Source organism: Mustela erminea, chromosome 13 (assembly GCF_009829155.1).
Source record: "Mustela erminea isolate mMusErm1 chromosome 13, mMusErm1.Pri, whole genome shotgun sequence".
Taxonomy (NCBI): Eukaryota; Metazoa; Chordata; class Mammalia; order Carnivora; family Mustelidae; genus Mustela; species Mustela erminea.
In genome coordinates this window covers 526,930-547,409 of record NC_045626.1, presented here as the reverse complement: position 1 = coordinate 547,409, position 20,480 = coordinate 526,930, and the positions used below count along the sequence as shown (strand labels likewise).

At 64.2% G+C, this 20,480-nt stretch overlaps 1 protein-coding gene across 9 annotated transcripts in view; it reads left to right on the top strand.

Moving 5' to 3' along the window:
* Window positions 1-20,480, top strand: part of NFATC1 (nuclear factor of activated T cells 1) — a 92,994-nt gene that overhangs the window by 47,892 nt on the left and 24,622 nt on the right. For 4 of the 9 annotated variants that reach the window (XM_032309239.1, XM_032309241.1, XM_032309242.1 and 1 more), the window contains 4 exons: window positions 3,457-3,512; window positions 7,530-7,662; window positions 18,707-19,080; window positions 19,192-19,387. In XM_032309239.1, coding sequence (XP_032165130.1) covers window positions 3,457-3,512; window positions 7,530-7,662; window positions 18,707-19,080; window positions 19,192-19,387 — 759 coding nt within the window. The other 5 variants (XM_032309244.1, XM_032309247.1, XM_032309245.1 and 2 more) reach the window with 5 other exon arrangements.

The window sequence follows — 20,480 nt, the reverse complement described above, 5'->3', positions numbered from 1 at the left end:
GGTGTGTGTGGAACTTCATCCCTCTTGAGGCCGGTCGTGTTCCATCGTGTGGACGGACTATGTGGTACTACCCACTTGCGGTGTGGACGGGACCTGCGCCCACCTCTTGGCTGTGGTGTGCCCACACGCACTGGTCCACGCGCACGTGTGCCCTTCCGGGGTGTTGCCCGGGCGCGGGGTCCCGGCTCAGGAATGGTGTGTTCGGCCGTGTGGGGAACTGCAGGCTGATCCGCGGCAGGAGGCGCATTTCTTTTTTGCTTGGGAGCATCTTCTGCAGGAAACAGGCTGCTCTGAGTGGCGCTGGGGGCCCCTGAGTCTGTGGCCTGGGGAGTATCGGAGATTAAGGGGCATGAATGTGGGGGCGTCCCCCCTCCGGGTGGGACCCACCTGACCAGAACAGCCCCAGAGCAGCCCCCGCCCCAGAGTTGTATCTGCCGTGGCCCCGCAGGAGTGTGCAGGGGCCCCGATTGTGCATCTCCCTTTGCCTGACCACCTGCAGCTGGTGACCTGTGTGGCCTGCCCCATGGCCCGCAGACAGGTCGCGAGGAGACCACAGCCGGGAGCGCGTCCCGCCCCGTGGCCGTGTGCTTCTGTCCGATCCCGCCTCTGCTGTCTCAGTCCTGCCTGTCGGCTGCGCGACCGGCAAACCCCTCCGCGGATGCTGTGACTCGGTAGGAAGCCAGTCCCCGGGCGTCCGCAGCTCCTCTCGCCAGGGGCTGGAGTAACTGCGTCCAGAAGGCTGCCGATGCTTGCGCGGAGACTGGGGGCCCCCACGTGTGGCCCCGCTGGGCCCAGAGCCCACCCGGGAGCTGTGTGACTAAGAGCTGGGCTGGAGGCAGCCGCAGCCGCAGCCCAGTGTGGAACCCTCCCGGTGGCGGGTGTGGCGGGGAAGCCTTTCCGATGACTCACGCGGCAGGGGATTCCCTAATGATTCCGAATAGTTTTACTTCTGGGCTTGCGCACAGTTTCCTGCCGAGGACCCTGGGAGCTCTAGATAGGGCTGGAGCTCCAAGCTTGTTTGGGGCTGGCCCTTCCCGTCCCCACAGAGGCTGAGGCTTTGCTTGGCCCAGAGACTGAACGGCAGGCCCCGGGTCCAAGAGGCTCCTGGGGAGACCAGCAGCCACGTCTCCCTAGCGCTGGTGCACGTGGGAAGCGGTTTTGTAATTGCCTAGAGTCCACGATGATGAGCCACACGGAATGGCCTTGGACAGTCTGTACACATTTCTGTGTCTGCGTAAGTGGACAGCAGCGCAGGTAGGAGCCTCAGAAAGAACAGGCCACGCGGCTGTCCCTGTGCACTGTGTCTCAACCGCAGATACAGAGTTGGGGCCAATAGGGCTTGCGCCCAGGACTGGTTCCCAGGCCTCAGGTGGGCAGGATAGTACAGACCAGCAGCCCCTGCATGGGGGCCTTTCCGAAGCTGGCGATCAGCGGCGGTGCTGACGGTCTGTGGACTGGCGCCTGGCAGGGTTGGCGTTGGGGAAGCTGCACGTGGCGTGTGCACGGGGCCCGTGTGGCGTGTTGGCCCTGGGCCGACACTCTGACGAGGACGGGCACCCACAGGCCCAGGAGGGGCTCTGCTGGCCCGCGGGCTGCGGCCCACGGGGACGCCAACAGCCTCACGATGCGGATGAGCTTGTGAGACGCGATCACAGGAAGGCCAGGTCTGCTCTGACCCCTCCTGGAGGGCAGATGGTGGGCGTGGGGCCCCTTTGCTGCCAAACACCCTCTCCCTGCCCCTCGTGGGCCTCAGTTTCCCTCCCGCCCCGCATGCTGGCTGTGGCCCCCCCACCGGGAGGCCCGGACACCCTTGGGATTTCCTCAGGGAAACCCGAGCCGCGCTTTCCACCGACAGACAAGAGCCAGCAGCAGCCAGGGCTGCCCCCACTGTCCAGGCCGTAACGCCGAAAGTTCTGTTTCTCTCAAGTTGTTTTAAGAGGCACCAAACATGAGGGACTTGCTTACAGAAAGAACAACTTCGATTTCCTTCTGCCAGTGGTGGGCAGGGCCCCTGCCCGCGAGCCCGAGGCCTGTCTGGCCTGTGTGGCCCAGACGGCTTGTCTGGTCCAAACGCAGGGCAGCATCACCAGCTCCCAGGCTCGTGGTCGTCCGTCAGCTCCGGGAGCCGGGGGAGGCAGGGTGGGTGCTTCTGCCCTCCGGGAAGTGAGCGGCTTTGTGCAAGTCTTGGTGCCTGGAGAACGGCCCGGGGTAGTTTCATTTCCGATTCTGTTTTGCTGGAAGAGATGTGGACGCTGGTCCCTTGGGCTACCATCTGCGTTTTGTCACTGAGTGGTTCATCTGGTGGGTAATACGTGCTGGGACCTCGGGCGTCCCGAGAGGCTGCTGTGGTCCTGGCAAGCTGACCCTGCTCCGGGCTCTGGGTGACTCACATTTCCTCCGTCTGTCTCCACCCTCCGCCCCTGCCCGCCCGCGCTGTCAGGCACAAACAGATTTTGTCTGCTTCGTTTATATAATTTAGGGTCTGCAAGACACATACATCTCTTCTTTGCCAACAGCAGGAGCAGAAACTAAGTATGTTTCACTGTCACTGTTCGCTGGGACAGAGTTGATAGAAGAGGGGGAGGGGGACACCTCGGCAGGAGACTGACCCCTGCTCCTTCAGATTAGCTGCCCAGCCAGTCCCCGCACAGCGGGCCGACAGTAGAGGGTTTCCAAAGGCCAAGAACTTGGTTTGTTGACGTTCCCGCCAGCGGGCTTCTCGGGGCTCCCTCCCTTGCTGGCCTGGGCCTGCAGGACAGTGAGCCTTTCAGGGCCGGCTGGGAGGCTTTTTACTTTTTTTTTAAGCATGCAAGCGGCCGCTGGGGTAAGGATAAAAATACCATGTTTTGCATTTTTGTATCCTGATGTGGCAAGAAGTCGCAGAAAGGATTTTCTCATTTAGCCGGCAGCTTCTGTGAGCAGAGGCCAGACTGTGGGTCCTGGGCCCTCACTCGTTAGAAGAGCTCTGCTCCTACAACGTGCAGAGGCGTCGCAGGCCCCGGCCATTCGGCCCACGCTCCCCGGTGTAGGGGCCGCGAGCGTGGAGAGGGCGAGCATGAGGGCCAGGACGCACACCCGGTGCAGGGCTGAGGCCCCGCGTCTTCCTGGGTCCTGGCGCCTCTCCTTGGCCTCACACCCCTGTGACGCTTGTGCCTGTGGATGACGGCGTGGGGGCAGGTTTCTGGGGGGCTCCCTGCATGTGGTTCCCTCCCACAGAGCCCAGGGCCTTTGGGCTGCACCAGGCTCCCTGCCGCACGCCTGGGCCGGGCACGTCCTCTCTGCTGTCGACCTGCACGCGACTGTTCATTCTTAGGAGCTAACAGCCAGTAGGGCCCGAGCTGATCAGAGGGCGGCGGCCTCCGGGGTCCCCTGTGCTTGGCGAAGGCCCTTGGTTTGGGGCGGGGGCCTCAGGCAGGCCCCCGGAGTGACACGCTTCCGTCCGCCCCTCTCTTCTAGACGGTCACCACATCTGGGAGATGGAGGCGAAGACGGACCGAGAGCTGTGCAAGCCGGTGAGTACGGCCGGACGCGCGGCCCGTGGTGGCGCCGGGCGGCTCTGGAGGCTGGGCTGGGGGTGCCGGGCTCTGTGTGGAGCCCCCCCGCTCACAGGAGCCACGAGAACCACCTGGATCCCGGAGCGCAGGATCCCGGGGCGCAGAGCGGAAACTGCAGTGAAGCGCTTCTGGGAGCTCGTGCTCTGGGGACACAGGACATGCGGGAGGCAGGACCCCGGCCCGGGAGGCACCCCCAGCACTGAGGGCTGCTGGCTCTTGCGGGGGCCGGGGGCTCGCACCAGGCTCACCACCTGGTGGTCCCACGGGAAGCCCACTGCTGTGAGCGTGAGTGGCCCTCACCTGCCCCTGCATGCGGGGCCGCTCAAGGTTGCACGCCCGTCAGCCAGCAGGCTGTCGTTCTGCAAGGGAACTAGGTGTGGTCAGGTCTCGTGTAGGTGCTGGCCGGCTGCGGAGGTGGGGCCCGCAGACACCCAGCACGCATGCCCCCCCCCACACTCGGCTGCCCACGGCCCCTCGGTACGGTTCGCGCGTGCAGGTGCCCCCGCGGTGCTGACGGACGGTGCCCTACGCCGGCTTTCTGCGGCTCGTGCTGGCTGGCACGCCCCCGTCCCCTTCGCTGGGGACTTTGTGTTGAACCTGGGCTGCTCTAAGGCAGCAGCGGGGCCGACGGTCCGCCTATCCAGGTTGGCACTGGAGGGGATTCTCGGTGCGGCGGGACTAGGGTCTCCCACACAGCGTGTGTGCGCTGCCTGGTCCTAGAAGGGCAGCGCGCGTCTTCGGGCTCACCTGACATCCAGTGTGCCCGGCCAGTGGCCGAGGGAAGACATTCAAGGTTCTCCCAAGCTCCAGGCTCACCCTGCTGACCGCGGGCAGGCGTGTGTGGCCATTCTGACAGTGCAGAGAAGCGGGAAGTTGGCGTATTCAGTGCTCGGGGAGGGAGTGTCCTGTGTTCCTGGGGCTCCGGGCCCGGGTGTTACAGCAGGCTTCCCAGGGGGCCTTTGGGTGGGGGGATTTCTGGGCTTTAGGTCGTCCTCTCTGCCCTGGGGCTGGAGGACTCCCGAGTCAGGAGGGGAGCCCCCGGCCACCACGGAGGCGGCAGTCTGACGGCGGCGCGCGGCGAGCCCAGGCAGCCCAGGTCCCCCGCAGGCGGCTGCATCAGAACCCAGTAGGTTCCCTGTGACTTCAGTTTCCTTCCAAAGCTCTAACCCGTTTACCAGAAGCCGTAACAGCTGGAGTCTGATGGAAAAGGTTCCTCCCTGGCCCCAGGGGAATCCTGTGCCCGGGAGCTCAGTCCCTCCCGTGATGTCCAGGCCTCCTCCCCCACTCGGGACCTCCCACGAGCACACGGGCTCCTGCAGGTCCGGTCCCATTTCCCGCCTGCCCCAGAAGCCCGAGGACGCCCCGTGGGCTGCGGGCCACGCTGTTCCCCGACGGGGCACTCCTGGATCAGCAGGGCCTCCAGGTGCAGACGGCTCCCGGCTTTGTCGTCAGCAGACACCTGGCACCGGGACAGACGCCGCCGGCCACATCCAGCGGCCTCCCCGTGCGCCCAGGCCTGTGAGGGCCCCCGGCCCCCACTCCCCCGCGCGGGGAAGAAGCTGCAGAAATCCTGCGGCTTTTCATTTCCAGACGATTCCTGCCAAGTTTCCACAGTCAGGTTTAGTGTCGTTGACTTTGCTGTTCGGCGGGAGCGTTTGCGTCCGTTGAAGGAGGTTCGCAGGTACACGTGGGTGTGAGAGACGTTACCAGTCCGTGGGAACGAGGGGGTCCTTTTGCTTTGCAGGTCAAGCTTCTTGCCTCTTAATCAAGGCTTTTACATCATGAAGGATCAGGGTATTCGTTGTGGAAATTTGGAAAATGTAAGAAAGTAAAAACCGCAGGCACCTCCCGCAATTTCACCGCCGCTACCGTTTGGTCCTGCCCGGCTTTCCGTGGCGTGGGTGCGCGTGTGCACGTGTGTACGTGTACCTGTGTGCATGTGTGAACGTGTGTGTGCGCGTACATGCACGCGGCGTGTGTGTACGTGTGTGCGCGTGTGCACGTGTGGGTCTGGGCGTGGCGTGTGTGTACGTGCGCGCGAGTGCACACAGCCACACACACGCGGTCACTCTGCCGTGTGCACTTTGTGAGCAGCGTGAACAAGGCTGGGGTTTAGGTGCTGCCGTGCGCAGCAGACGGGGAGTTCCTCAAAGCGAGTCCGGCGGGGGGTCCGCGTGCCGCTTGTGACCCTGCTTTTCTGGGGACGACGGGTGTCCTCTTGCCGCACCTTCGCGGCAGCCCCTCCTGCACTGCTCCCGCGAGGACGGTGCCATGCGCAGCTTATGTGTGCGGAGAGCCTCTGCCTCTGTTGCATCAGAACAGGCCCCCGGTCTCCTGGAACCTGTAAAAACCAAACCCCCAAAGTCGAGCCTGGCCCAGGGGCCGCACTGTCCGACCCGGATGCCTGAGTCTGCCCGGGGGACGCTCCGCGGATGCTCCTCCTGTGGCCTCACACGGCTCAGTTTATCCCAAGCCGCTGCGTCAGCAGGACCTCATCCCTATGTCTTCTCTCCTGTGGGGTCAGACCCGCCCTGCGCTCCGCAGTAGATCGGGTCAGGGGCCAGCGTCCGCTGCAGGGTCCCTCCCACATAGTCCAGCCCTTGGACGCAGGCTCTCTGTTCTTACGCTTCCCGTGCCGGCAGCAAGGCTGAGACTCAGCGCGGCCCAGAGCCGGGCCCCGGCCACGTATTCTCCGCCCCCACGGCACCCTTGTCCGCCCCCGGGGACCCGCCCTTGGCCCCATCAGCCTCATGTGTGCAGGTTCTCTTTGCCGATGGCCAGGGTCTCGGGCAGAAGGAGCTGCTGCTCGTCGCCTCTTCCAAGTGCGACGCGGTCACCGAAGCTGCCCAACGGCTAGGAGCGAGCGTGGCCCTGCTCTCGGCGCCCGCCCTCTGCAGCGTCTGAGCCTCGGTTCCTTTGTCTGTAAAAGGGAAAGATTGGGCCTGAAGTTCTCTTTGGTTTCGTTTTAACATTCTCAAGGTTCCTTACTAACACGATTCAGTCAATTTTGCCGTTAAACTGGGTGACAAGCTGCAGTTTAACAAAAACCTGATACAGTGGGTTTTCTGCTTCCTGTTGTCGACTTGCTAACTTACATCGTTTGACCAAAAAATTAGAGAAACGTTTTGTTTCTGTCCCCACCCCCCACCAGGGAGTCGAGCCCAGCGTGGGCGCCTGGGAAGACCCGTCCCGACTGGCGTTGGGCCCGGGGTCGGGTGCTGAGTGGTGCGCCCGCGCACACCGACACGGACGTGGGTGGGCACGTGGCTGGGGAAGCCTGTGTCTCCCATAACGCCGGGACCCCCCGGGCCGTTTCAGACCCGCACTAGAGGGAGAACCTCTGCTGGGAGAGGTTGACGGCCCCCACCATGAGCCGTCCTGTCCCCGCTGGTGCCTCGCTTGCTAACTGTCCCCCTGCCCCCAGCCTGCTCGACTGCGCTCACCCACCTTCCGTCGGAGGGAGTCTGGGAGGCCCTGCTGGGCTTTGGGCCTTCGTCACAGAACCTGCCCCAGGCCCGTGTCCAGGAGGCTCCTGCCCTGGGCCCTCATCGCGCTCCCCGAACAGGTGCCCGCGAGCCCTCTGGGGGGCTTTTTTCATTGCCAGAGGTCACTGGCCCTTTTGGCTCGGCCAGCAGACGCATGGGGTCTTTCGAGGACCTCGCTGCCGTGTGGCCGTTCTGCCCTCAGAGGAGCCCTGGTGGCCTCACGCGGGGATGAGTCGACGAGTCGGCAGCTTCTGAGCCGAGGCCCCACCGGCCTCCCCCACGCGCACCCGCCGGTCGGCTCCGGGTGCACAGGCTGCCCGCGAGGACCGGGCGGCTTCGCTCCGCACACATGTGCCTGCGTCCCAGGCACGCTCTGGGCGGGCCCCTTCTCGTGGGCAGCTGGGACCACTCGGAGCTCTGGGGGGACCCGTGTGGGTGCGTCGTGTCTGTGCGGTGCTCACCGTCTCCCTCCTCTGCCGTTTCTCGCCAGAACTCGCTGGTGGTCGAGATCCCGCCATTTCGCAACCAGAGAATAACCAGCCCCGTCCAAGTCAGCTTCTACGTCTGCAACGGGAAGAGAAAGAGGAGCCAGTGCCAGCGCTTCACCTACCTTCCCGCCAACGGTAACGCTCTCCTTCTAGCCTTAAGCACTGAGAACGAACCGAGGGGGCCCTTTTTCTAAAAGACCCAGAAATGCAGAGATGCTGCCGCCGTGAAACAGTGTGGTTGTACGTTTCTGCTGTGTTTTGTCCCGTTAGCAAGAGCATGTCCTCGATTCTTAAAGAAAAAAGTGAAGCTTTCGGTGTATTTTCCTTCGTTACTGCTGTGGGCGGGAGCTGCATATTGGGTAATTACTGATCGTTTTACTGCCTGCTTGCAAATATAGAACAGCCCCGGGGGAGAAACCGCACAGCCTTCCGTGCTGAGGCTGCGGCGGCCTGCGCGTGTGTTTAAGTCCTGAGGTGCTTACGGTGGAAAAGCAAACAGTTATAATTACTTTGCAGGTGCCATTAGGAATAACCCTATGGTATCGAGCCCAAAGGCCCGTGCTCGATGTGGTCATTAACTAACAGGAACGATCTGTGCTCGCGCCCGCGCCCCGAGTCACGCCCCTCCATGAGTGACTGTGTCTCCCGGGGCGCGGGAGGCCTTCGGGCCGAGCGCCTGTTACTCAACTGAAAACCCTCCTCACCGAGATGTTTCTGCTTCCAGGAGAGACGCTTAGGACTTAGGAAAATCACTGTGCCTTTTCAGCTTAAGGTGTTTCCTTAAAGAAAATACTGCGGTGTTTCTCCCCCCAGACTAGTAGAAAATAGATGAGCTGGGCATTGTCCTCGAGGCTCTGGCCGGTGCTGTACGGGCCGGGTCGGCCGTGTGCTCAGAGAGCGCAGTGTCACTCGTCCCCTGAATTCAATCGTGCTGTGTCCGCTCAGCTCTGCCTCTTCTTTCTGTACAGTAGCTGCTCTGGAAACGTAGGAGACTCGTACAATTTAAGAGGGAAGTTAGTTATAGGCTTAAAACTATTGCGAAAGCAGCCACCTTGTTTTCTCGGTAAAATCAAGATTCTCTGAGGGTTTAGTTCTCTTTAACCATAACATGTCGTTTACCAAACAGACTAGATCGTAGGAAAGCTTAGAATATCTGTGTTGATCTCAGTTAGAATTAGCTGTTTTTTGGGGCAAATGATAGCCGTGCCTCTCAAGATTTGAGTAATAGGCTCCTGTAAAGTCACCGCCTCTTGAGGGGCCATCAGCCAGGACTGCCGAAAGGGGTGTGTGCCCTGAGCTGCCCCGCCGGGGTTGTGCTCTCTCGTGTTCCGTGACCCGCCTGGGTCTGCGTGCTCTGCGGCCTCAGCCTCCGTGCATCGTGCGAGACAAAATATTTAGTCAATTTTTGAGAATGTAATGGTTTTATTCTAATTAAACTTCAAGCATGGTTGACCAAAAATTGAAGTTTTAAAGAAAACCACACTTCATAAGAAAAATTGCCTTTTAAAGCAGGTTAGACGACATCTTTCACGTTAGTGTTTTCTGTAGTCTCTGCTCCAGGAGCAGTGGGAGAGGGCGTGTGCCCACGCCCTGTGCCCTGTGACCTGTGACCTGTGGCCCTCCTACAGGTGGGGATGCTGAGCCCCCAAGGACGTATTACTAAGACAGGGGGGTTTGGAGGGCTGTGCGTGGGCCATCCTGACTGCCCTCTGCCCCTGGGGCGGGACCCCAACGTCACGGCCCTCCCCGCCTGCCCCTAGACCTCCGAACCGCCCTCTCCCTCTGCTCCAGGACCCCCGTCAGTACCTTCCCATCCACTCCCAGACCCCACCACTGCCCTCCCTGTCCGCCCCTGGACCCCTGTCACCCCCCGTCGTCTGCCCTGCTTCTCACACCCGTGCTCTAAAACGGAGCCCACGTGGACTCCCATCTGTAGCCGATGCACCAGCCTAGACAGAGTCCGTCCCTGGAGCGGCGGCCGGTCTGCCTGGGCTGCGCACACCCCTGCCGTCATGGCGGCCTGTCAGCCTCGGTCACGTCTGCCACGGTTCTATCCCTGAGATTCGCCGTAGCCCCTGAGAGCCCGGGGCATCCACGCTGCCGGCCCCTGGGAGCTCCCCGGCCTGGCCCTGGCCTCCTGGGGTGGCTGGTCTCGTGTCTGGCCGGCCTGGGGCGCTGGGACCACGCCCACGGGCCACTAGACTGTAAGCTCCCGAGAGCAGGGATGTCGGCCAGCACCTGACTTCGTGGCTAAATCGCAGGGGGCGACCCTTCTGTGGTTTTGAAAATAAACAAGAGAACGAACAGAAAACTGGAGCTCGTGTCTGGTGTTCCTCCACGCCGCGCTCGGCAGGCCCGCCCAGGCGACGGCAGGCGCCGAGACCGTGAGCTCAGCCCCAGGGCGTCTGCGTCCGGGTGTGCTGCTCAGAGACTGTCCCCACCTGGCCGCAGCAGGCCGAGCCCCTGACGGCAGACTGTCACCTCGGGCGACACGTGCCGTGCGGACGAGAGCTTTGCAGGGACAGTTCGCCAGAAGGTCCCCTGCAGATTCTGAGTTCTTCATGGCCGCTCCTGCTCCTCGGGGACCCCGTTTGTGATGTGCTGCTGTGCTCCCGTGGGCGGCGGGTCCTTTCAAAGGCGTCTGGCTGGCGGCACAGCCGAGCCCTGGCCATATTCCAACGGCATATTCCAACGCACATGCTTTTCAAGGTTGTTAAATTTGCTGTTGAGACGTGCAAGGCCTTGGAAGTAAATTCACTTGAACCTGTAAAGGTCGCTCTCACGAGCAGGTATGCAAAATCAAGTGCCATCCTGGGTTTTCCACCAGAATTAGCCGTGGGCGCGGGGGGTGGTGGGGCCCGTCTCCTCCTGGTGGGAGGCACACTGCGGGCTCTCAGAGCTGTGACCCCAAGAGGCAGTGCCCCTGGGAGGCCACCCTCGCACGGAGCAGCAGGGACCTCACTGCCCCCACATGGCTCGTGGGAGTGCAGGCCTGGGAACTCAGAGGATCGAGTGTCGTGGCTTGGGGGCACATGGGGGTCCCTGTGTCACCCTCGAGTCGCTTCCGCTTCCGGTCACAGCAGGCAAACTGAGCTCTGTTGCCCGGGACGGCACCCCTCTCACCCGCCACCCTTACTCTCAGCCGCCCGAGGGGACCCCCGTCCGTGCGGTTGTGTGCGGTGGGCCTGGGCGCAGCCCAGCAGGGAGGCGGGCTCCGGTCGGCCCGCGTCTGGGGCGGCTGGTCTGCTGTGGGGCCCAGGATGCTGGGGTCCCTCGCCCCTCGGGGTTGGCCCAGTGTTGATGGGGACACGTTTCCGGCTGAATGAGGACAGAGCAGGGCCACTGCCCGCGTGGCATCCTGGGGCAGCTGCTGACGGAGCAGCGGAAAGCTTCGGTGCCGTTCCGGAGGACACGGCTAGGCCGCACACGGAGCCAGAGCTGCTTCCTGCGGCTCGTCGGCCGCTGTCGTTAGTGCCCGAGGGCAGTCTCTTGGAAGGAGGAGGTCCCGTCTGCGGTCGGGCCTTGTGAGCCAAGGGCGCCCTGGTCCTGTCCTGGAGACAGACTCTGCCCCGGCAGGTCCGAACCGCAGCTGTTCCCATGCCCCGACTCGAGGGAGGGCTGAGAGCCGGCGCTGTGGCCGCGGCTCCTGGCCTTGGGCTTAGTCCCTGAAGGTGCCCGGTACTGGGACCAGCTGGCAAGGGTGGCGGCTCAGACAGGAGGGAACGGGACGTTCCAAGGAGGGCCTCGCATACCCTCCAAAGTCAGTCAGTCTTTAAAATGAGAACATGAATCCTGACCCGGGGTTGAGTCTTGGTGAGCATGTCTCTGCGTTTGAGGCGTTTTCAGGGGGTTTCCCAGCAGGGGAATGGGTGGGAGCGGCCCCTGGATAGGCTCCTCCGGAGCTTCACCTGTCCCAGAAGACCTGCAGGTTCCAAGTAAAGTAGATTATGCCACATTTCTGACCACCAGTGTGGAGGGTCAGGTCAGTCCAGGTGGCTGAGGGAGTGTCCGTCCTAGGGACGCCCTTCCAAAGGCAAAACAGTCGGCCTTGGCGGTAGGAGGCAGGCAGAGGGTGCCGGGCAGAGAGAGCACGGCCCTGGCCCACACGGAAGCTGCCCTCGGGCCCGCAGGGCCACCCCTCCTGTGACCACGGGACGCCTGCCTGCAGGCCTGCTATGGCCGTGGTCATGCCATTCTGGAACATTCTCCCTAAGCTCAGCCACGTGGTGAGCACAGCGGGAGCGAGCACGGTCAGGTGGGACTCTCCGGCGCTCCTCTTCAGCACCTCCCACGACCGGCGTGACGCTGTGTTTAGTAAGTCTGACTCTCTTGCTATTTTAGCCAGAAAATGGGGGACCCGTGCCTTAATGTCCCTTTCCTGTCTTCAGCCTGATGTGTAGCGGTGAGGGGCCAGCCACTGGTGGGGCCACGAGGGTTCGGGAGCCATCCCTCGGCTCGGGAAGGAGCGTTCGGCTCCCTCCCGTGTGGGCACAGCTCCGTGGCGTGGGTGCAGGGACCACGTCCGGCACCACCTTCGGGACGTGGCTTCTGCCCCTGGTCTGCAGGGTGCCAACCTTGCTGTCGGCTGTGGGCTCCCGGCAAGGGGACGTGGACAGCATTTAACTTCAGGCTGCCTGGCGTACCAGCCACGGGGAGAGGACTTGGAGCTTGCACCAGAGCGACCGCGGGACAGGGAGCCTGGGTCCGAGCCATGCGGAAGAGCAGGGTCCGGCCTGTCCGTGACACAGTGGAGCGGCACGGTGCTCTGGGACCACGTCTGGGGGACACTGGACGCCGGGAAACAGGGCCTGAAGGGACGGGGGGGGGCACGGGCCTCCGAACACAGAGGGACGTGCGTGGAGAAAACTTGACCCTGCATGACGCACGTGGGCATCCAGTCTCCCGGGAGCTGCTCCCGCCAGTGGCCAGGGAGGTGCGGTCTCGGGGCTCTGCCCGGAACCCCGCCTCGGAGCTGCTGCTGGGGGGGGGCACCCCAGCACTGGGCATCTCGAGCCCTGCAAAGGCGGTTTTGGTGACTCTCGGATGAGAACACCGGACGCATCTCCTGGCGTGTGTGGCCCGTCCTGACCGTGGTCTGCGGTCGACCTGCATGGGTCGTAGCTTCCGTGATTGGGGGCCTGGAGGAGGTGGGGGCTGGTGCCCCGACAGGGAGCCGGCACTGCCCCTGACACCTGCCAGCCCTCCGTCACCGGAGGGCAGTGGGGACGGCCACACTGTCACAACCCGACCCCCTAAGCCCGGCCCTTGCCGGGAACCTGGCGTGTGGGGCATGGACGCTGGTGCGGCTCTGGGAAGGACGGGGAGCAGGTCCCCAAAGGAAGACAGACGGGATCCGAGCTGAAGTGTCCTTCGTGTGCATGTGCTCTCCTGCTTCTGCCTGTGCCCCGACCGCCCCGGAATTCGCTGTAGGCCGTGGATGCAGAGAGAAGGTGCAACCTGGCCCCTCGGGGCTGGCACTTCCCGTGGTTCCAGTTCCTGCTTTTCCTTCTCATTATTTAAAAAAGGCCCTGAAGTTCTCGTTGTGGGTGTTTATTCCGACGGTAAACTGGGCCTTTAATGTCAGGCAATAAACAGAAAACAATCTGAGCTTTGTTCTCGGGGGCTTAGGACAAAACACCTTTTGTGCGGGACTGTGCAGGGTCCCTGGGCAGGGCCGGCGTGCGTGTGCAGGGAGAAGGGAGTGGCCGGGGCGGCTCCTGCCGCAGGTTCCTGCAGCCTCCCGGGCACCCTGGCGTGCCCCACCGTCGACGGACCCTGGGCTTGTGCAGAAGAAGAGGAGTCTGCCCGGATGTCCGCCACGCTCGGGTCTGGGGCTGGATGTCCCGGGGCTCAGGGCCGGAGGCTCGGATCCGGGAATGACGGCTTCTGGGGGATGACGCTTCCCACCGATCCTTACACGGCGGACAGAGATCTCTCTTTCTCTTCTCAAAGCACGTCCATGTAGGATCAGGGACCCCCAGAAACTCATTTAGTTTTAACTACCCCCGAAGCCTTATTTCCAGATAAAGCCACAGGGAAGTCAGGCCTTCCGTCTCTGGATTTGGGGAACAGTATTCAGTCGGCAGCAATATCCCTGGCTTGTCCGAGACCGAGGAGTAGAACCCCAGCTCCTGGCCCCCTGGTGCTCCCCGTGCCGGCTGGAGGCAGTGATTTGGACATGGAGACCCATGGACTGCTTGTGGGCGGCCCTTGCCATCTGCTGGGTGGACGGGAGTCTGTCGTGGGGCCGGGGACACAGGCCCACGGGGTTCCATGGCCTCGGAGCCCTGCAGTCTGCGGCTCCCGACAAGACTGGGGTCTCTGGGCAGAACGCTCAGGGCGACGGACTTCTGGTCCCTCGCTGTGGCCGCGGCCCGTCCGTGTGTGCAGGACACGGCATGCTTGAGGGGGAACGTCTGAAAGGAAAGACACAGGTGAAGTGTGTCCTTGTTGTTCACGCGGCTCCAGAGCTGGAGAGCCCTTCCGTCGTGTGCTCCTGTGTTATTAGCATCTGGGCTCCACGCCGGGTGCCGGGCACGCGATCACGGACGCGCGGAACGGCTCGGCGCTCTGTGTCTGCTGGGTGCCGTCGTGATTTTCTGGAGTAAAGAGTGGGGTGCGTGAGGTGCTGGTGCTCAGTGCGGCGCAGTCCCCAGACGCCTCCCTTACGAGCAGGAAGAACGTCTCTCTCCCTCACCTCCGGCCTCCGGCGGCCCCTGGGCTGGAGCGTCGGCCCCAACAGCACATCGAGCGTGAATTGCTCAACTTGGCCCTTCAGCTAGAAGACAGGTTGCGCCCGACGACAGGCAGGACACAGGAGCACACGGGAGGGAGGGAGACATGTAAGAGAGGACGGTGTCCCCGACGTGCTTGGGAACGGCGGCCCCATAGGCCTTGGGGCAGTCTGCGCACTGCCTGGCAGGAATCCCGTCACGTCACTCTGGGCTGCCTGTGGGAGCTAGTCCTGGCCACTACTGCCGTCTGCATCCAGGCGGGGCCGTGGGGGCAAGGCCCTGCTCCTGGGTACCACTACTGGCCTGGGGGTGTGTCGCCGTCAGCCCGGGGCCCCCGGCTGTCTCCATCCACTCACCTGTGGAAGCAGCCGGTGGTGGATGTTCAGCACGTGGCATCCCTGTGTAACCAGGCAGCTGCGACCCTGGAGGCTGGTTGTCCTGGGAGCCCCTGAGCCTGGCCGCATTGTGTGCTGCACACTCGGTGTCAGGCAACGCGCAGAGGAGGTGGGGTGTGTGTCACAGGGCACACGCTGCTTGGTCATGTCTGCGAGTCGAGGCCACACAGCCCAGATCAGTGAACTGCAAGGCCCCTGAGCCCAAGTCCGTGCAATTCGGAAAGGGGCTGGTTCTGCCGTGAGCCCCCCGACCCCAGCTGGGGCTCCTAGGAGGGGCTTTGCCGTGCTCACGGGAATGGGAGTCCCTGCCGTGCGGGATGGAGCCCAAGCGCCGACGTGGGGCTTCCTTGAGGTCGGCCGGGCTGTTCCGGAATGCTCTCTGGCCCACAGCTAGCCTTTGTGGGTGCTCTGGGTGGCGTGGCGCCCCTCGGGGAGAGGCTTGTCCCACCTGCCCTGCATCTGCTGCCAGATGCTTTGTCCGCCCGTGGCCCAGGAGAGAAGGTGCTGCCACCTGGCTCGGGGGCCTGCAGTCCTGCTCAGGGACAAGGCCCCTCCCTGAAGCGGCTGCCCCTTGGCTGAGGACGGGGCACGTCACTTTGGGAGCCGAGGGGCATCTCCCTGGTCTCCTGCACACATGCTGTCTCCACGGACGCAGCCGCTGTGCCAATCGAGCTCTCCAGGGTGTGAACGCCAGCTCGGCACGGAGGGCACCGCACCTTTTCCATGAGAACTGGCTTTGTGCGCGGCAGCCGCCCTCAGGATCAGCGTTAACCTCTCACACGTTCGCGAGCCGCAGTAAATCTGGATCGTAAGCTCGCGGCTGGCGCAGTGACGGGGCCTCCTGTCACCAGCCCTCCTGCCCCGACCAGCGAGGTGGACGCCGGGAGGGAACCAGACATTGCGTCACACCAAGCGCCGGTCTGGAAGGAAGTGGCTCTGGGCCGCGGGCGAGGCCGCCAGCTGCCTTCTGCACCGCCCCCGGCCCCCGCGCACGACGCGGCCTTGCTCCTCCCGCACTAATAGGAAACAGGAGGCGTCTTCTCCCGGCTCCCATTCACAGACGGGGCTTGTTTCCTTTGAGTCCACACGAGAAATGCAACTTAGATGCCGCGTGTCCGTGCCCTTGAGCTTCTGTGGGAGCCACAGGGGCGGTGGGCGCTGTTTTCCAGGCTGTGCCATGTCCCTGGGGCCCTGGGGCGCCTGTGTCTGCTGCCCTTGGCCTGCGGTCAGCGGGCTCGTCCTGCAAGCCCACCACCCAGCCCGGAGTCACGGGGGACTGCCTGCGCTGCTTCTCAAGACCCGTCGTCCTGCTCACCCCACCCCCCCGAGCTGCAGAGGCATCACTGCGTCCGTTAAGGGCCCCGCGTCTCTCCCCTGAAGGTGCCTGTCCAGGGGCCGCAGGCAGAGGTCAGGCCCACCCCGGCAGGCGGCAGCGGCTGCAAACACGGAGGGAACACATCTGTTCAGAGAAGGCCCAGCCTGGTGGTACCCAGAGCGCTAGGCCAGGTGGGGTTGGGCCTCACCGCGTCGGCCCTGCCGTGACCCTGCCCTGTGCCCCCACGCCAGCCGTCAGAAGGTGATGCGTGTCCTGCGTCCCCCAGCGGCGGTGGGCGTGGGCCCACACGGAGGCCCCGCGAGACGGCGCTGCAGGGACTCCGAGAAGGGGTCTCAGGGAGCCCCATGGCGGGCCGCTTATTGCCGGTGCCACCAGGCAGCCTTAAACAGGTCCTAATGACAGAGGCCACCGGTCATGCACGAGGGCGGGCAGCCTCCGACCCGCCTCCTGAAACTGCTGGTCCCGGCCGCTGGCTGCGTGCCGTCCCTCCACGGCAGGGGAGTCACACGTGCTGGCGTTGCCCGGTGGAGACGGGTGGCAGTTTTTAAGGAGCTCAGGACACCTTATGGGAGAGGCAAGTCGGCCCCCATGTGCGGTGGAAATCAGCGCAGCAAAGGCCGAGTCCCAGAAGGATTTCGGTTTGATCTGCCAGACGTGGGTAAATACTCCTGAGATCACGAACTCTGAGAATTACCCAACCGATTTAGAAGTCAACCTTTGCCATTCCATTCGCCCTGGTGTCTCGTGGGGTCGGTGTCCTTGTGGCCATGTCAGAGATGAAGTCTGCCTCTCGGGCTGACCTCGTCCCCTCTGCTGTTTCTGGATCGTCAGCGTACTGGAAGCGGGCAGGGGACCGTCCCCTCGCTGGGTGACATGTCCAGCTGCCGCACAGCTCCCTCTCTCCACGTAAGATGAGCAGGGCCTGGCTCTGTGCTCTGCTCAGCGTGGGGTTACCCCCTCCGTGCCAGCGGCCCTGGGGTCCAGCTGTCTATCCTGCTGGTCTGTGGACGCGGAGCTCTGGGGTAGGGGAGCGTCAGGCTGGCCAGCTGGAGGCCATGGCCTGGGGGGAGGGGCGGAGGCTCAGTAGCTTCGGGGCCAGTGGTGGTCTCTGCTGGTGGCTTGTAAGTGGGCAGAAAGTCCCTTGGGCATGGGGGCTTCCTGAGGAGTGACCTGACACAGCCACAGCGTTTCTGCATGGGAACACCATTGCCCAGGGACACGCTGCATCCCAGGTGTGGACCAGCCTGGGGGTCTTCGTGGTCCCTGGTGCCCTGCTGCCCCGAGCCAGCTGCACACCGTCTGCTGGGGCCAGGGGACTCTGTGGCCTCCATAGGAGCAAGGCAGGCTCCTCTGGACATGTGCTTGGGCCCTCGGTGGCTCCGGCTTCTCCCGGGGACCTGTCAGCTGACCCAGGACACGAGAGACGCATGGTGACCGAACGCCACGCAGGGAGGAGCCAGCTCTTCTCAGGTCCCTTCTGCAACCAGCGGGACTTTCCTCTGGATACTCCTCTGCTGGGGCTCGCTCTCAGCCAGAGCCCTGACCCCCAGTTCCGGGAAAGAGAGAGGAACCCCTTGCCCTGCGAAGGGTGTGGGTGCACGGACCCTCCTAACGGCGGACACAGGGGCCACATGGGAATGCTGGCCGGCCCCCTACCCCACGGGGGCCTGGCATGAAGACCCCCTTACTGCGCTGCTCCCTGTGGGGCTCACCTGTCCCCAAGAAGGAGAGTCCCCAGGAGCTGGACGCTAGGACGACTTGCGGCCGTCACAACCCTGGGAGCTGCTGCTCATGGAGCGGCACCCTTGAGCGGGAGGTGCCACACGCATTTGGGTAGGACGTGACGCGGCTCTGGCGGCACTTGTGATGTAGCCGTGCTCTGCTCTGTTTCAGGAGAAGGCTGGGGCCCCATGTACAAGGCCCCCAGGCTGCACGCATCCGTCTACGCCACGGAGAGGTGATGCGGGGCGGGAGGTACCCGCGAGGCCTTCAGCACAGGCGCCGGGCTTGGGGCCCAGAGAGTGCACGGGGTCAGCAGGGGCCGCCTGGGGAGACCGTGGGCCCTGTAAACACCCCTCAGCACGCCTGCCTGTGTTCTGCCCGGTGTTCCCCCGAAGCAGAGGCGCGGCGCAGAGTCGGACAGGCCCCCCGTGGCTGTCGGCCTCGTGGCCCCGATTCCTGGCGAGGACGAGAGGACCCCAGAGCCTGTGGGGCTGCGGGGCTAGGACAGCCTGTCCCTGCGACGTGGAGCCTGGAGGGCGTGTTCCCCAACCGTGGTCGCCGCACACGGTTTCTCTTGGGTTTCACGGAAGCCCTGTGCCCAGCGCCTGTGCGGGATCGCCGCGTGTGCAGACGTTCCTCGGGGCGTCCGTAGCGGGAGGAACGCAGTCCTACATCCACGTTAACATTTTTGCTTTGATTTCTGCAAATCCGTGGGCCCTTGGGTCCGGAGCTTCTACTGCAGTTTGCGAGTGGGTTTTTATAGCACATGAGTGCTGGGGGGCTTCCAAGGACAACAGTGTTCTCAGTATTAGAACCAGCTGCCGCTTCCTGGAGATGGTGACTCACGCCTCCTCCTACTTGGGTGGGAGACCCAGGCAGACACACAGGGACTCAGTCAAGACGCCGTTTCCCGGGGGTGCCCCCGCCGCAGCCCGCCCGTCCATCACGCCCGTCTGCAGCCCGTGTTCATTCCCGTGTCTCGCTTCTTGCAGCTCCAGCCATCAAGACGGAGCCCACCGATGACTACGAGCCTGTCCTGACCTGCGGACTGATGGGCCAGGGCTCCAGCCCGCTCCCTAAGCCCTGCTACAGCCAGCCGCTGGCCGTGCCGCCGGACCCGGGCTCCTGCCTGCTGCCCAGCTTCCTGCCCTGTCCCCCGAGGACCACCATGGTGTCTCCGCCCCCCAGCGCCAGCCCCAAGCTCCATGACCTCTCTGCCGCCACCTACAGCAAGGGCATGGCCGGCCCGGGCCTCGGACTTCCACGGCCGGCCGGAGGGGTCCTCGCCGTTGAGGAGACACCGAGACTCGTGGGCGTGCACCCCGGGCCCCCCCAGCCGCCGCCCCCCGCCCTGCTGCGACCCCAGGTGAGTCCCCAGCGCAGCGTTGGCCGACCCCCAGGCCGCCGGCCAGCTCTGTGTCCCGACAGCCCCTGCTCCTCACCACCGCCCGGTACCCAAGAGCCGACCTGTTTGCAGCCCTGCGGCCCCGCCCGCCCGTCCGCGACGGGCCACCAGCTGCCCCAACGGCCGAAGGCTCCGAGGAGCGAGTCCACAGCCCCCCGGCCTCTGCCGCCGCCCGAGGTGCGTGAGGACGGTAGTCGTAGTCTGGCCCCCATTCCCGTAACGGTCAAGCGAGAGCCTCAGGACTTGGACCAGCTATACCTGGACGACGGTAAGTGCCGGGGCCCGAGGTGCACACGCCGCCTGGCGCTGCACGTGCGCGTGACGAGGAGCAGTGTGTACCGGCGCACACGTCCGTGCAGGAAGCCTGTCTCCGGCCCTGGGCCTTGTCGCCTCGGCCAGAGGCCCCACGGAGCTTGTGGCGGGGGTCCCACGGGACAGAAGCTGCACGGTATGACCTCACACGAGGCCCCGGTTGCTTCGAGGCACAGTCGGCAGCGGGACTCCGGGCCGGGCCTCCTGTTTGGGGGCATCGTGTGAGCGTCGCTGGTTGAGGAAGCGATTTGCGGACACGGGCTGAAGGTGGTTAACATTTTGACGTGTGGCGCTGGGACGCCCATCAGGTGCCCCCGGAAAGGAGAATAAAGCCGGAGGGGGGCTCGGAGCTAGGACTAGAACCTCGCCAGCGGGGCCCCACCGCGGAGCACACGGCCCTTGGTGCCGGACCGCGGCTGCGGGTGCCCTGTCGGGTGCCGGAGGACGAGCTCTCCGCGCCGGCCGGTGGGCCGCGTGCTGGAATCTGCCGGTCCCCGGCTCAGACTTCCTCCCGGGCACCTGCCAACAGCAGCCCCGGTGTTACGGCCCCCGATGTTGTGAACACCCGTGTGTACTAGCTGCTACCTGTGCTGGAGGGCCCCACACCCCCCAGCGACGTTGCCGTGGTCTCCCGGGAGCTCCTGGCACCTCCCCCTGCTCTGAGCCTCGGGCCCCGCCCCCCCGACCGCTGCCCCGTGGGCCTGCGGGCGCTTCCTGGCCATGCCTGTGGCCCTGACGCCCCCCTCCCCCCACCACTGCTTGAAGTTCCGAGCAAGCCAGGTGTGCAATACATTCTCTGCCTCTGGGGCTGGAAATACGGATCCCGCAACCCCAGGCCAGGCGTAAAGGAGGGTTTTCCACTTTAGCTGACAACAGCGTTTACAAGACGCTTGTTGTTCTTTTGGTCGGAACACGGGCTGTGGTCAGGGCGGAGTAGCAGGAGGCCCCGCAGGAGGCGGACGACGGGTCTATGTGGACGTGCGCACGTTTTCCTGCACGCACACCCACGCGTGCTGTTCCAGTGCCGCTGTGGGGAGCCCAGCCAGAGC